The sequence below is a fragment of the Acomys russatus genome, chromosome X (genome assembly GCF_903995435.1).
Source record: "Acomys russatus chromosome X, mAcoRus1.1, whole genome shotgun sequence".
Lineage (NCBI taxonomy): Eukaryota > Metazoa > Chordata > Mammalia > Rodentia > Muridae > Acomys > Acomys russatus.
The window spans coordinates 57,576,780-57,592,705 of record NC_067169.1 but is presented as its reverse complement, the minus strand read 5'-3'; the positions used below and the strand labels follow the sequence as shown (position 1 = coordinate 57,592,705).

At 37.0% G+C, this 15,926-nt stretch overlaps 1 protein-coding gene across 1 annotated transcript; it reads left to right on the top strand.

Annotated features, from left to right (window-relative positions):
* Positions 1–8,022: 8,022 nt before the first annotated feature.
* Itm2a (integral membrane protein 2A) lies at positions 8,023–14,140 on the top strand. Its single transcript, XM_051141520.1, has 6 exons — positions 8,023–8,277; positions 11,665–11,796; positions 12,044–12,241; positions 12,458–12,568; positions 13,096–13,246; positions 13,370–14,140. The coding sequence occupies exons 1-6, from the start codon at positions 8,167–8,169 to the stop codon at positions 13,456–13,458; spliced, it is 792 nt and encodes a 263-aa protein (XP_050997477.1). The 5' UTR covers positions 8,023–8,166; the 3' UTR covers positions 13,459–14,140.
* The last annotated feature ends 1,786 nt before the right edge of the window (positions 14,141–15,926 follow it).

The window sequence follows — 15,926 nt, the reverse complement described above, 5'->3', positions numbered from 1 at the left end:
GAAACTCCACTGAAATGCAGGCTTTTAGCTATGGATAGCAGAACTTGCATCCCTTTATTTTTTTAAAAAACAAATTATCAACTTGTGAAAATATCTTCTCTTAATACTCACATAGTTATATCTCTGGGAAAAGTAATTGTTTCAGATTTGACACCACCCATTTGGACTAGAAATACTTTTATGCTAGGTTCCTGGATGATCCCCATCTTAGAGAAATTGTTTTAAGTCCTTAGGGCCTTTGATCCCCACCCTATTCCTTGCCACTCCACCTCTTTTTTCTCTTTATTTTTCTTAGGCAAATGAAGAGACACTACAGTAACCTAATTAATGTCAATGACTAAAAGAGCAAAGTTTTCTTTCATGGGCTATAACATTGAGCACAAATAAAAATTGTGATCAATGTTATGGGTTGAAAGTTTGCCACTTTCAGCAGCAAGTTAAATAAATTCTAAATTTAAAGCCCAAATGAGCCATTTGAGTTTGTATTCTGGTTGTCATTAGTAAAACATAATATCTTCTCTACTTTCCAGAAAAAAACATACCCACAGTAAAACAGTCAAGATTTCATATTGTTACAGCCTTTTATTAAACAAGTTAAGAAAAACAGCATTAAGAAAGGTAATATTATAGAATATAATGCACAGATTTGATTATAGTTATAGTGCTGAGACTTGAGAGATAAATATTTATAGCCTGCAACTTCTTAGCTCTAAATTTGAAAACTTCTTTGGACAATTTTTTTCTCAAGCCAAATCCAACTGCACTTCCTCATTCCTCTACTGAGCTCACATTTATAGAAGTCCTTGGCAGCAAAGAAGTGGTAAAGGCCTATAAATCGACTGAGCCAAAGCTAGTTTATCTCAATTAAAACAATCACTGTCACTACAGTAAGAGTGTTTGTATACAAACTGCAGAGTTTAAAACAGAAAAGAAAGGGGAGGATTTCTGCTTTAAACATCCCAAAGCTGTGGAGATTTACTGATAACGAGAAGGCTCCATGGGATTTTGTTAGAGATAATGTTTACACAAACTTTCTGAAGTTTTTCCTTTTTTTTTTCCTCCTCCTCCTCTCCCTGTCTCCCTTTCTCTTCTCTCTTTTCCCCCTTTCAGCTTCTTCCTTTTTTGGTGTAAGAATTTTTAGTTTACATTTACATTTTTCTTTCTAGTACAGGAAACCATATTTTTATCCCACAAAATATGCTTTTACCTCAGAGCCAAAAGTGAATTAATAAACCTTGCCAATTTTAGTAATTCTATTCCTTCTGCTGGTGATTGATTTACAAATGAAAATATGGTGTTTTCTTTTGATCAACAAGAAAATAGAGATGTTCTGAAGCCTCCAGAACTGTAATTATAACCAGTACTCTAAACTATCCAAAGATCCATATTGAGGTAAGGGGCACTGGCTTATGCGACTTTGCTCTTGATAAATCTAACAAGGCTGACATTATCACTCTTTATAAAAACCAAAGAATAATTACTTGATCACTGTATTATAAATACCTATGCTGCTATGTAAATAAAACACCCTCATGCTCATATGTGATATTTCTCTTGGGAATCTTTCTCATGGTCTAGTTTAGAAAGTTTTATGATCTTCATATTGGTTTACATAAAATCCCTTGGTGAGATGGAGGCCTCATATGGCAAGAAGTAGAGGTCATATTTTCAGACTGCTACTAATGGTATATGATACGGGTGGTGAAAGGCAAGGGACACCTGTTATACTCTGAGAGAGCATGGTGTTGCAGAGGGAATACTGAACTTGGAATTCAGAGATCTCTGTTACAACCCTGGCTTTACCACATCCTTCATGTATAACTGTGGGCAAGTCTGAACTTTAGGAAACTTAAGTATGTCATGTAGCAAACAAAGCTGATGAAGTTTGTCTAAATGGATATACAGACTTTACAGGATGAAATTTGAGTATTCCCAGTCTAATAACTTTCTATAAAAATGGAATGCATTTTGACTATTGTAATTAAATGATTTTGGTATAGATATTATCCATTTTATAATTCTGTTTTTTATATAGCACAGAGCTATGCATATCTAAAGAAGCTCAGTTGAGTAAGGAATAAGAAAATATAAGCAATACAATTCCTCTCAAAATTACATTTATGTTCCCTGTTTCTTTACAGAGAAACAATCATCAATAATGATTTAAATTCAAACAATAAATTTTATTGTCCCTTTTATGTAACAGGCAATGATCTAAAAGCTGGCAAGTTTCATATAAGCTGATAGAGGTAAAGGAGATACATATAAATTAAATATAGCACAAAACAATACTTAAAATCACATCATCATTCAAAATTAAGCCATTTTTTCTTGACAAAGGTGAATTCCATAATTATTGTAATCCCTGTGGAAGCAAAGTGACCTCAATTTGTTTCTTTCAAAGCTTTCTCTCACTCCCACTAGGTAAGCCCAAATTATAAACTCCACAGATACACCTTCATGTAGTGAGCACTAAAATTTAGTTGATACTGAGAGCTCTGTCAATACTGCTCTAGTCTAATGTAAATTATGTGAAGTGAATGGTCTAAAAAGATAATTTCACTGACTTGAAAGTCAAGAAGTATCATTGATATCTTGTTGAAAAAAAGCTGAGAATATGTCACAGACTACAGTGTTCTTTTATGTAAGAACTCCCATTTTTCACTTGCACATAAACATGGCACCCATACTGATGTATAAATAGGGCTATTTGTGAACCTTGAGTTTGAATTACAGAAATCTCAGACAGCATATTGTAATCATGGTCTGACTTGATATGTTCACACTGACAAGAATGAAGCGTGTGCTGTGCATTTGAAAAAAAACAGTAGTCCTTTGTTAAATATGCTCTTTGGCTGCCTTCTCAAAATAGGACTGTATTTTGGAATATTTGAAGACATGGACATTTTGAACAAATTTAAGTTAAAATGTAGTTTTATAAAGGTGATGGTGAAAACTGCACTTGAAGAATCAAAGTGAATCACTCAACTTAAAACAATTTGGAACTTTGAGTTCTTTAAGACAAAACTATAAAATAAGAACATTATATGTTGAGTTAGCAACAAAACTAAACATGAAGGCCAAAGTAACATTTGATTCAGTAATAATATGCAACTGCTTATGTGTAGTTTGATGGGATCAAAGATCTGAGTCACAAGTGCCTCTTGGTGATTATGAAGCAACAGAAACAACTGGACATTCAAAAAGCATTCCTGGGCTCAGACTTAAGCTTCTCAACTGCATTGCTCAAGACTAGAATTTCTGTAAGTTTGATCAGATAAAGCACACACAGATATGGATTCAAGACTATATTTTTAAAATTCCCCAAGATTGTTTGCAATGAGTTCATAGTCCTTACACAATTTAGCAAAATGGAGTACTGAAAGAGCAAACATTTTTCACTAGCACAAATTGAGAAAAAATTGAGAAAAAGAGATTTTCCTGAATTAAGTAGGGATTAACTTCCAGGATATGCCCTTTTCATTGTGAAATGATTATTGAAACTCTTATTTATGGAATTGTTGTATCCCTTACCCCCACTCCTTTTAAAGCAATGTTTAAGTATTCTAGGCTGGCCTAGACTTGCTACGTAGGCAAAGCTGACTTTGAACTTCGGATACTGTTGACTCTACCCTTGAGTTCTGGGATTGCAAGCATGTACCTCCAGCCTAGCATATCTTCCAGTGCTCCATAGCTTACAGAGAATACCATAAATGGAGCTCAGGAACAAGAATCTATTTCTGAAAACAAGTTGCCTATGTTACCTTGAGTGAGGGTCCTAGTCTTAGTTCTGCTCCTATGATTTAGCTACATGTGCAAGGAAAGCATAAATATAAAACAAAACAAAACAAAACAACATACACAAAACAAAACAAAACAAAACAAAAAACAGCATGGCTCCTTAAAAGCTAAGCTAAGCTCCCAGAGTTGTAACCAGAAATAAATGGTTGGTGAGCTATTTCTTTTGCTGTTTTTCTGCTGACATAAGCAACTGCAGAATGTAGAAGCAATGTGCTTGAAGATGAGTAGCCTATAGTTAGTCATGTGGAGGCCAGGAAAATTTTCAAAGGGTTCCAAATGTAGTTAGCACTGATTAAATTCCTAAGCAGGAATCTATTTTTACAATATGAGCCGGCCATTTGCTCTTTCCTGATTTAGTAAATGTGTTATTTTCCCTGCTTTTAATGAGCTCTCTTCTTGATTTTCTCTACCTGAACTTCTCAATCCTTTAGAGAGCACAGGGTACATTGATTGCTAGTATAAAATATGGAATCAGACCACTTGAGTTAGAATTTGATTTTGGGCAATTTACCTATCTCTCAAATTTTTCAATTTTCTTATCGATGAAATGGGAGTTGATGTATCCCCTCATTAGGCTCACAAACTTCCAAATGTGGTCCTCAGATAGTGATGGTACCAAGGGTCCCATTAGTCTGGGGGTTTCACATCATTCAAAAACACAAGTAAAATTACTTTTCTTATTTTTTTTGTCTTTAGTATGTATGTCTTGTCAGTGAGTTGGATTTTTTGTTTTGTTTTGTTTTTGTTTTTTCAAGACAAGGTTTCTCTGTGTAGCCTTGGCTGTCCTAGACTCACTTTGTAGACCAGGCTAGCCTCAAACTCATAGCGATCCATCTGCCTCTGCCTCCCGAGTGCTGGGATTAAAGGCATGGGCCACCACGCCCGGCTAGTACTGGGTGTTTTAAATGTCTCCTGAATTTCTTTAAAAGTCATTCCTTATTTTTGTACGACAATCTTCAACATGATCCACTGTCTCTCACCTGGAATATATATGAATGCCTCCTATGTGGTTTCTCAATTCATAACCTGCTAAGTTGGTAGCCCTGGGATTCTAGATACAAAACCACTGTAGTTAAGCTAAGAATTAGTGCAATCACAATAGCATTGGCTACAGATGGAATTACTTCACTGATTTGCAGACTTTCTATGTCTTCCTAAATAGTTAATAGAGTTGCTATGTCTTTCCATGCCACAAATACTTAAGGACCCACGACACATAATGTTATAATAATCTGTGCAATAAGAATATACTTTACCAAGCAAAAGTCATATTTATTTTTCTCATTCCCATATTCCTATGATAATCACAGTGCAGGTCATGTACTACATCTCTAGTTAACATTATATAAAAATAATAAATGATATGAGTGGAATTATATTACAGGTGACTCTAATAGTTTCAGCATAGTATTTGGATGTGTAGTAATTTCAGAAGATGATTCAAAGAGAGTTGACATTGTTACTTGACATCCAATTGCATGCCATGTTCCATTCAGCCCAAGTTGTGTTAATTTAGTCATCATTTGGCATGTGTGAACAGGGAACTCATTTATAAACTTGAATAGTGTGCATTCAGACATGATTAACAATGTGAGCTGGAAGCAGCATGGCATCCAGATCCCCTACAGTTTCCAAAGACAAGAAAGTTGAGAAGTGGATGCTAAGAAACAAGAAGTTGCTTCTGTGAAGGAGACAACACAAAATAGAGCTTAGTCAATGAGAACCACTTTTAGTAGATAGAAACGTGTTTACTGATGTTTCAACTCAATAAGCCAACTTGTAGGACATATAGTGAAAGTTTAAAAACTGCAGGAACATGCGATATTATTTTTAAAATATAATTTCAAAACACACATAACAATTCCCTACCCCATATCAACAATTCCCTTTCCTCTACACCCACACACGTGCATATGCATACACATAGTGGGGAGGGAGGGAGGAGGAAGAGATATATAAACAATGGAGGAGGGAGAAACTAATAACCGTAGCTAACAAATTGACAATATGTTTGCATTATATGTTGCCAACATCAGCAAAGGTTCTTTGGGAGGTGTGGATGGTGTTCTGAAAAGGGAGCTGGGTTCTAACAAACAAGAGACGGTATCTAAATCATTCAAAAGAAGTTATATGTCAGTATATGTCACTATGTTTAGGTCCAGGAAGACCTACAACTGGACACTGAGGCTGCTTAAGAGTTAGAGAAGCTGAAAGATTTTTAAGCAAAAATAAACAAGTTCAGATATAAACTTGTTCAAAAATAAACAAGTTCTAAAAGCTTGAAATGTCAGTGTGCTACAGACTCAAATGAACTCCTAAGGTAATCAACCATGCTAATTTCTATTTCTTTTCTGAATAATAAAAAAAAATAGATATCTCCCTGCATTCTCATGCATGACCCTCTCAACAGCATAATGCAGAGGAGAAAATCCATGCCTGAGGAGACCAGGTAGCTTGCCTAATGCTACATACCAAGCAAGTGACCAAATGTTTCCTTTGGTAGCTATCAGAGTTTGAGTCTCTTTGAGCAAATGGAAAAAAATTCCTGCTCCTCCTGACTTGCCACATTTCAGAAAGAACATAGCAAAATAATGGGTTGTTATCTGATCCAGCAGTGTGTGTTTACTAGATAAATGTGTAGAAATAAGTATGTGTCCAGCTATGCAGATGATGTGGGTCAAGGGTAGTACAGATCTTAACTCAGTGGCCATAAAGGGGATTCCCAACAGAGGACAACTGGAAAGAGAAACATACTGGGAAAAATCGAGACTTTTCTATGCCTAACCTAAAAGTTCCCTGACAAATGTTGACTTATAATAGCCAGACTTAGGTAAAATGTGAAAGAGCAGAAGAGGCCAGCATTTCTAAGTAAACTCTAACATCCTGCTTATAAGGTCCTAACCCTTTACAAGGCACAGGCTCCTCACTGTTCCCCTCCATTCACCTTTCCATCTGTGACCTATCAGAGAATATGAACTCTGTCTTTGCAAAGCCCCACAGTCAAGACGGGAGAGAGATTTAGAGGCCAAACATTCTCCATGGGAAAAACTCCAAGTTAGAATTTCTTGGACAGAAGGGAAGCAACTCAGCATATTCATGTCTGCTCAGCGAAGTTGATGAGTAGGTGGGGAATTCTCTAGTAAAACTGTGTAACTGTGTTTTGTTTTGGTTGGGGCTTTGTTTGGTATCGCTCCCTTCATACAACAGACCTCTATTCTGTTTTATGTAGCAAGACTATTTATAAACTCTCTACCACCAACTCTAAAACACCAACCACCGCAGCTTGAATTTCACTAGTTAGGTTCTCTATGTCTCCAGTTTAGGAGAGCCTACTGAAGGAACAGCTTAGCTCGACGAGATGGGTATCCATGTTCACAATGCTCTGTAATCCAGTCCCTCCGAGGTCTTTTTTTTTTTTCCTACAAAAGCTGCACCAACATCTGGTTAAATTGTGTATGCCCTTCCTCCCTAAGCACGTAGGTATACACACCCTTGCTTTTTCCCTGCTGGTTACACAGCTGGTGGCTGAAGAGAAACAGGCTCTGGGCTGAGTTCTTACTCTGGCTATCCTGATCAGGGAGAATGAAAAGATCTGGCTTCTTTCACTGATTCATTAGGAATGAGCTTTCCACCCTCCCTTCTCTGTATCTCATCATGTGCTGTCTGCAGAATGCAGAGTTAGGGAGATGCTGGAAAATTAAAATTATAAAAGACAACAAAAAACATGGAAGAACAACAACGCTGGACCAACTGTGAACTTCTAGGTGTTCTTTACACAGAAGATATTATAAAGGTGCAAAACAGTCAGGGAACTGTGCTTTCTGGCCTGGGTGGGTTGCAAAACTGAGAAACCTTGGGTTGGAGCCAAGTTACAGTCCTGGGCCCCGCGGGGGGCCAGGCCCAAGTTTAGGAAAACAGTCAAAGTCAGGGGCTATTGTGATCTAGACAGAAGCAGAAAGACACGACAGGCAGCTTTCCTTCCTGCCTTGCTCTTATCTGAGGGTGCAGACGGCAGTAGGACTAGCACGCTTAGGGTGCAGGTGAGGCAAGTCTACCAAAAGCCGGGCCTCAGCTCCGATTCCCTTCTTTTCCCAACTAGCAGTTCCCCACCCCCACTCGCTTCCACTTCAGCGCGAGGGCCCCCTCCAGCTCCTCCCTCAGCACTTCCCCGGCCCCGCCCACGCCCTCCCACTCAGCCTAGGACTGCGTCATAAGTATCCCCAGACCTGAACTTTGTGCTGTAGTTTGTGGAAGACTAGGAGAAAGTAAGTGCTGCTCCGGCAAGCGCAACCCCTTTCTTCTTTCAACCTGCAGCCCAGAATACTGATTCGAGCCGCGCCTTACCGCGCAGCCCGAAGATTCACCATGGTGAAGATCGCCTTCAATACCCCCACGGCGGTGCAAAAGGAGGAGGCGAGACAAGATGTGGAGGCACTAGTGAGCCGCACAGTCCGAGCTCAAATCCTGACTGGCAAGGTATTCCCACTGGGGCCCACATCTGCCTGCTGGGGTTTGGGAATGAAGAGAGAAAGGCGAGGGGGTATATGCAGGTGCAGAGAACAACTGTTGCTTAGAGTTCCAGGCAAGCCAATCTACACTGTAACTTGCGTAGGCCACCTTTCACTCTGTTTCAACTCATTCCCCTCTGCATCCATGCGATTCCATCCCTTAACACCACCTATCCCAGGAAGTTGTTGGAAGGAGTTTGAAGAAATTCCTTCTTGTCGTTTGTTCTGGAAGTGGGTTATGGGCTTATCCACAGACACAATTATAGCTACAGGGGCAGAGTAGCCACATGGGGTGAGCAAGGGCAAGAGACTTAACTGTTCTTTCTTTACTTTTGACTCAAGTGAAGTTACATGAATCTGTCTTTGTAGGATTGCTGTTTGTGGAGGTTGAATGGAAGCAAGGAGCAGCGTTAACTCTAAAGTGGGGGGGAGGGGGCAAGTGCGCGCGCGCGCGTGTGTGTGTGTGTGTGTGTGTGTGTGTGTGTGTGTGTGTGTGTGTGTGTGTTTAGTTAGACAGTGTTGACGGTTAGGTAGTGGAGCTGTCAAAACATATATTGGTTTTAATTTTTGACAGAACACTTGTAAAAATTAATTTTTGAGATACTCTTCTTTCAGTTGTTATTTCTTTTTGAACAATACCCTTCGTATAGACATCTAAAGCATACGCATGTTGTAATTTGAACAACTTATTTTCGAGTCACTGGAGAAGTCCTTGGTTATTTATCTAGTACAATATGTATTTCCTTTAAACACCAACCATGTTTGGAGTGTTAATAAACTGTCATTTTCCTCAGCAAAATCTCAGTTTTAAAAGGCAGTCATATTTCCTTCTGCATCTGTGGAATCTGCAGTATTGGAACTTGGTGTGCCCTGACTTGTCCTGCTGTCTTTAAAAAGTTTTCACTTTTAGGTCCACAGTGGATATTTGAAAAATGCTTTGAGTGACATCTGAATTCATGTAGTAAAACTTAATTATGCATAACATTTGAAATGCTAATGTGCTGCTGCTGAACTTTCATCATGGAAACTTTCAATATTTAATTCTGCAATCAAACTATCTTTTGTGTATCACACATTTTGGAACTCAAAAGCAACACCCCCTGGCATTGCTGAGATTTTAATTAAATAACAGAAGGTCAAATATTTAGTTATCTTCCTACTAACTTCGTAAATGAACATGGCCAAATTTGAGGGGATGTCTAACTAGATGCCATAGTTAAAAATAGCCACACAGTAATCCTCCCCCCCCCCAACAAAAACTTCATGACTTGTAGAAAGATTCAGTTAATATGTAATACTTCTGCCTTTCCTGTGGTGTGATGAGGACTAAGTAAAAACAAACCTTTCCACTTTGATTATATTTTTTGTTAGGTTTTAGAAAAGCAGCAATAAACTCCGAACCTGGCCACTTTGTCAGTAATACATGACACATACCTTTGTGATATATAGATCAGGCTTGATCAACAGAGACTGAACACGTTAGACACATATTGGCAAGTGATATATAGTAACTTTTAAAATATACTTCAAAAGGAAATTAGCTATGATAATTGAGTCATTCGACTGCATAGAATTTCAGCAAAACTAAATGGAAAGAAAAGAAATCTTTATTCCTACTAAATAAGGGTGTCTGGTGAAACAAGACCCTCATACTTTAGCGATATTTAATAAGAAACTTCCTGAATTATTGGAAAAGAGAAATGAAATTACAGTACAAGTTGTTCTTATGTCCCAGTAATAAGAAAAGAAATCACTCTTTAGAGAATTTCGAATTAAGCTTTTATGTGCCTTTTAGCAAGTCACTTCATCTTTGTGCACCTAAACTTAATTATACCAAATATGTCTTCTAAGATCCCGCAAATATATTGCAATAACTTCCAATTAAAATGTAAAGTTCAGTTTCTGAAGTGCTAACCATTAATTATATTTTTAATGAAAATAATTAAAGCATTTCAGTATGCATGGATATAATTGATGAAATAAGCTTAAATAAATTTTATTAAGAAAATATGAATCTCAAACTTTGACCTTTAAGTTAAAAGATCTTTATTTTGAGAACAAAATTATCAAATTATTTTCTATCCTTCCTTTTCCCACATTAATAAACATTTTTTGCCAAGTTGATGTAAAGTCAGTTAAATATCCAAAACATTAGAGCAATTTCATGAAAAATTCTAATGTTAGACAAACTAAAATATTTTTAAAATACCAGCTTTTATTATCAGGGCAGAAATTTTCTGCCTTTACTTGTTGTATCATTGAGTTATAATGCGGCTGAGGGGTATAGTATGACACGCAAATTGAAAATAGTAGGCCCCATGGAAGCCACAGTTAATCAGTTACCTTTTAGTTTGGATCTTTTTTTTTTTTTTTTTTTTTTTAAAGAACTCGTTAGCAGATTTAGACTATTAAGATCACTGCTTCACAAGGAGCTTTTGTATGTAGCAAATTCTCCACATTTAAATCTAGTGCTTAAGACTTGGAAAATAACATTAGTGCAATACATCGAATAATGAATAATACCAGGAAGCATTATACTTACTAATAAAATTAAGATTATTATTTAATCAATTTCTAAAATGAAATTTCCATTTCATTTCCAACTTGACAATAAATCTTTTTGAAAACTAGCTAATGAATTGAAGGTTACTAACACCCCTTGAAGTTAATAAATTGATTTCTAATATAGCAAAGATTCTATTTCTATCTTCTATAAAACTAGTGCTTATAAAAACCAAGAAGAGACTTGATACCCTATGAGCATATACAGGGGGAGGAGGTCCCCTCAGTCACAGTCATAAGGGAGGGGAATAAGGGAAAAATGGGAGGGAGGAAAGAATGGGAGGATACAAGGGATGGGATAACATTTGAGATACAATATGAATACATTAATAAAATATATTAAAAATAAAAATATGACTAGTTTCAATTATGTAAAGAACATATTTTCTAGAGTCAAGCTGCACCATGTCATTAGTTAAAAATATTGCTGCCTCCATTAAGCATTTGTTAAAAGAGTACATCTATATTAAGTCTTTTAAATAAAAAGATAACATGTTGTTGGATGAATTAATGATTACTTCAATATAATTCTACAATTGCATATCTATTTTTAAGTTTGAAAATGCTAGATTGCCTATCTATTTTTAAGTTTGAAAATGCTAGGAGGAAGGCAAGGGAAGGTGGAGATATTCTATGTAGTAACATCAGAAATTGTCTTGAAATAATTTTTGAACAGAATTTCATAGTTTATTTTTAAAATATCTTGGTTTGGGGGGATGGTGAATTGCACACAAAAGCAACTGTCTAAAGTATGATCTTGTTTTGTTTTTCTATTTTGCTTTTTAATCAATAGGAGCTCAGAGTTGCCGCACAGGAGAAAGATGGCTCTTCTGGGAGATGTATGCTTACTCTCCTAGGCCTCTCATTCATTTTAGCAGGACTGATTGTTGGTGGAGCCTGCATTTACAAGTACTTCATGCCCAAGGTAATAATTATAATTCCTAATATTTTGAATTACTAATTGCCATGTGCTTCATTGTCAAGCTAAATAGTTATGTGGTGGTAACCAGAGAAATGAAGACTCAAGAATGTTTTCAAATGTCCTTTCAATCTCTGCTGTTGTTTAGGCCTCAAAATGCTAACTATAATGAACTGACTTGAGTCTATGGAAAAATTCAAGTGTCATGGTGGTGAATATTAAGAGGTTTAACTCCCCCAATTTTGTCTCTTAGAGCACCATTTACCATGGTGAGATGTGCTTCTTTGATTCGGAAGATCCTGTAAATTCCATTCATGGAGGAGAGCCATACTTTCTGCCTGTGACTGAGGAGGCTGATATTCGTGAGGATGACAACATTGCAATCATTGACGTGCCTGTTCCGAGCTTCTCAGATAGTGATCCTGCAGCAATTATTCATGACTTTGAGAAGGTAGATTTCTCTTTCTTGCAGCTATTCAAGAATCCTCTCTTTTCCATACTTCGTTGAAAGGCAATGAGTCTATTCATAACTGAGCATGTTTCCAAAGCAAAGCTTTGTGTTGTTATTAAGTAGACAGTGGTGAATTTTCAAAGAGTATCAGTCTGTTCTAATGGTACTTAGGAAATCTGTATTAAAATACCCATATTTTTTCTACCTCTCTAACAGGGAATGACTGCTTACCTGGACTTGCTTTTGGGAAACTGTTATCTGATGCCCCTAAATACTTCCATTGTTATGACTCCAAAGAATCTGGTGGAGCTTTTTGGCAAACTGGCAGTATGTATTTTAGAGATCAATTTTTTTCTATAAGCATTTCCAAAAAGATTTTGCTTCCTTATTCTAAAAAGTTAATGAGTTGAGCCAGATGTCCCATTTTGTTGAAATAGTTTTGAATGAAAAGTGTATGTTGTGCCAAAGTAGATGTAACTGAAGTATTTTACAATAGACAATGTAGGCCAGTCAGACAGACAAGACTTTATGTTCTCCTTCATATGTAGAAGCTAAAAATGTTCATGTGAACACAGAACACCGATTAATAGATGTTGAGAAGGGAATGCGTGTAGGGGGAGGTGGATAAAGGGAGGCTGGATTTGATCAATGCATGCTGTGTGTATGTGCAAATAGCACACTGAACTTGAAACCCATAAATGTATATATGTATAATAAAAATAATATAGTATATAAAACTGTTCTAAAATGAATTCTATTTTCAATAACATCCATTTTTAAAAGAATATAAGAAGGGTTTTAAATACTGTGTTTTAAAAATGTATCATTTTAATCTTTCTTCTTTTCACGTATAGAGTGGGAAGTATTTGCCTCACACTTATGTGGTTCGTGAAGACCTGGTTGCTGTGGAAGAAATCCGTGATGTTAGTAACCTTGGTATTTTTATTTACCAACTTTGCAACAACCGAAAATCCTTCCGCCTTAGACGCCGAGACCTCTTGCTGGGTAGGCAATTAACTATTACCGGTGAATAGAAGAGAGTGAGGGTAGACTGCATGGAAATGAGCATGTTGAAATAGCTTTCCAGGAACAGAGAAAACTCAAAAGCCATATTTTATGCCTTCACAGGTTTCAACAAGCGAGCCATTGACAAATGCTGGAAGATAAGACACTTCCCCAATGAATTCATTGTTGAAACAAAGATCTGTCAGGAGTGAAGAGTGACAGATAAAGAGTACCCTTGGTAATAAGAAGTCAGAAACTTACAGTCTGACTTTGATATTAAAGCTCATGGGATACTCAAGATATTTACTCATGCATTTACTCTTTTGCTTATACTGGAAAAGGAAAGAGGGGAGAAAACTACTAACCACTGCAAGCTATGGTCAAACTCTAGTTTGATTGACATTGCTTGCTGTTTGAAACAAATTAAATGATTATCTTTTGTTTTGAATTTATAGGGTTTAGATTTCTGAAAGCAGCATTAATATGTCATCTAACATCCTGACAATAAAATCCATCTTCTGTTTTAATTTAAAGCAAGCTTTTGACAAACTCACATGGATTGAGCGTGCTTTAAATTGAAAATATTTGAAATTGTGTTTGACATTTTTGTGTGAAGCATGTCAAATCTCTTAGCATTGTTTTGTTTTCTTCTTCATTTTTTTCAACTCTCCTGATTTCAGAAGTTACATTTTTGCGTTTCTATCAGGTGCTCTGTAATGAATCTGACTTATATGTGAACAATATTCATGAGGAAGCAATTTTTTACTCATGTAAGAATTCTTTCTCACTGATATCTGTATTGTGAAATCCACAAAACTGTACAGGTGCTGAATGCTGTAAGGAGTTCTGGTTGTATGAATTCTACAACCCTATAATAAAGTTTACCATATTCAATCATGTTTTATTTTAATCATTTGACAGATACTCAATGTGGAAATTTTTATTTATTTAGCTTTTATTTACATGAATCAGATATAAAAGTATGAATATAACTGTGCTTTCTCTCTCTACCTCTACATGTTTCATAATCTCATATTTCCCCTTTTTTTCTTTGCGTTAATTGCTTTGTAAATATCTTATAACTTTTTTTTCTTTTTTCTTTTTTTTCATTTTTTTTATTAATTTATTCTTGTTACATCTCAATGTTTATCCCATCCCTTGTATCCTCCCATTCCTCCCCCCTCCCCTATTTTCCCATTATTCCCCTCCCTATGGAACTGTTCCTGAGGGGATTACGTCCCCCTATATATTATCATAGGGTATCAAGTCTCTTCTTGGCTACTTGGTGTCCTCCTCTGAGTGCCACCAGGTCTCCCCCTCCAGGGGAACATGGTCAAATGTGAGGCACCAGAGTACGTGAGAAAGTCGTTATCACACTCTCCACTCAACTGTGGAGAATATTCTGACCGTTGGCTCGATCTGGGAAGGGGTTTAAAGTTTACCTCCTGTATTGTCCTTGGGCTGGTGCCTAGTTGAGCGGGACCCCTGGGCCCAAATCAGCCTATCAATTGTTCTCCTTGCAGATTTCTAGGACCCTCTGTAATCCTTTTATTTTGCTATTCTCCCATGCGTCTTCTCCTATTAGAGTCCCAATAGGATGCCTTCCCCTCTGTCCCAGTTTCCTGGTAGTGAAGGCTTTTGTGGGACATGCCCCTTGGGCTAGTATGCAGATATAAGTGAGTATATACCATTTGATTCTTTCTGCTTCTGGGTTAACTCACTCAATTATGATCATTTCTAGCTCAATCCATTTATCCACAAATTTCGGGAATTCCTTGTTTTTAATAGCTGAGTAGTATTCCATAGTGTATATGTACCACAGTTTCTTTATCCACTCTTCTACTGAGGGACACTTAGGCTGTTTCCATGTTCTGGCTATTATGAATAAGGCTGCTATGAACATGGTTGAGCAAATTTTCTTGTTGTGTGCTGGAGCATCTTCTGGGTATATTCCAAGGAGTGGAATAGCTGGGTCTTGAGGAAGCCCTATTCCCATTTTTCTGAGATAGCACCGGATAGATTTCCAAAGTGGCTGTACTAGTTTGCATTCCCACCAGCAATGAAGGAGTGTTCCTCTCTCCCCACATCCTCGCCAGCATGTGGTGTCGCTTGAGTTTTTGATCTTAGCCATTCTGATGGGTGTAAGATGGAATCTCAGAGTTGTTTTGATTTGCATTTCCCTGATGACTAAGGAGGTTGAGCATTTCTTTAAGTGTTTCTCAGCCATTTGATACTCCTCTGTTGAGAATTCTCTGTTTAGTTCCAAGCCCCATTTCTCAATTGGGTTATTCGGTTTGGTGGTGTTTAATTTCTTGAGTTCTTTATATATTTTGGATATTAGACCTTTGTCAGATGTAGGGTTGGTGAAGATTTTTTCCCAGTCTGTAGGCTGTCGCTTTGTTCTCTTGACAGTGTCTCCTGCCTTACAGAAGCTTCTCAGCCTCATGAGGTCCCATTTATTAATGGTTGACTTTAAGGCCTGGGCCGTTGGTGTTCTTATAACTTTTTTGCCATACAATTTCAACTACTTACTGGGAGTCTTCAGCTCAGAACAAGTTGAAACATGTTAATGGTTTTCCCTTTTCATAAAAACATAAAAAAGCATATGTAGTTGTAGCAAATCACTAATGGCTAACATTAAATATGGCATTGAGACTTTTAAAAGATAAGTTAATTTATT

Coding starts and splice junctions, on each gene's coding strand:
- Itm2a (XM_051141520.1), top strand. CDS start 8,167: ATGGTGAAGATCGCCTTCAATACCCCCACGGCGGTGCAAAAGGAGGAG. Junction 11,797..12,043: donor ACAAGTACTTCATGCCCAAG/GTAATAATTATA, acceptor TTTGTCTCTTAG/AGCACCATTTACCATGGTGA. Junction 12,569..13,095: donor AGCTTTTTGGCAAACTGGCA/GTATGTATTTTA, acceptor TTTCACGTATAG/AGTGGGAAGTATTTGCCTCA.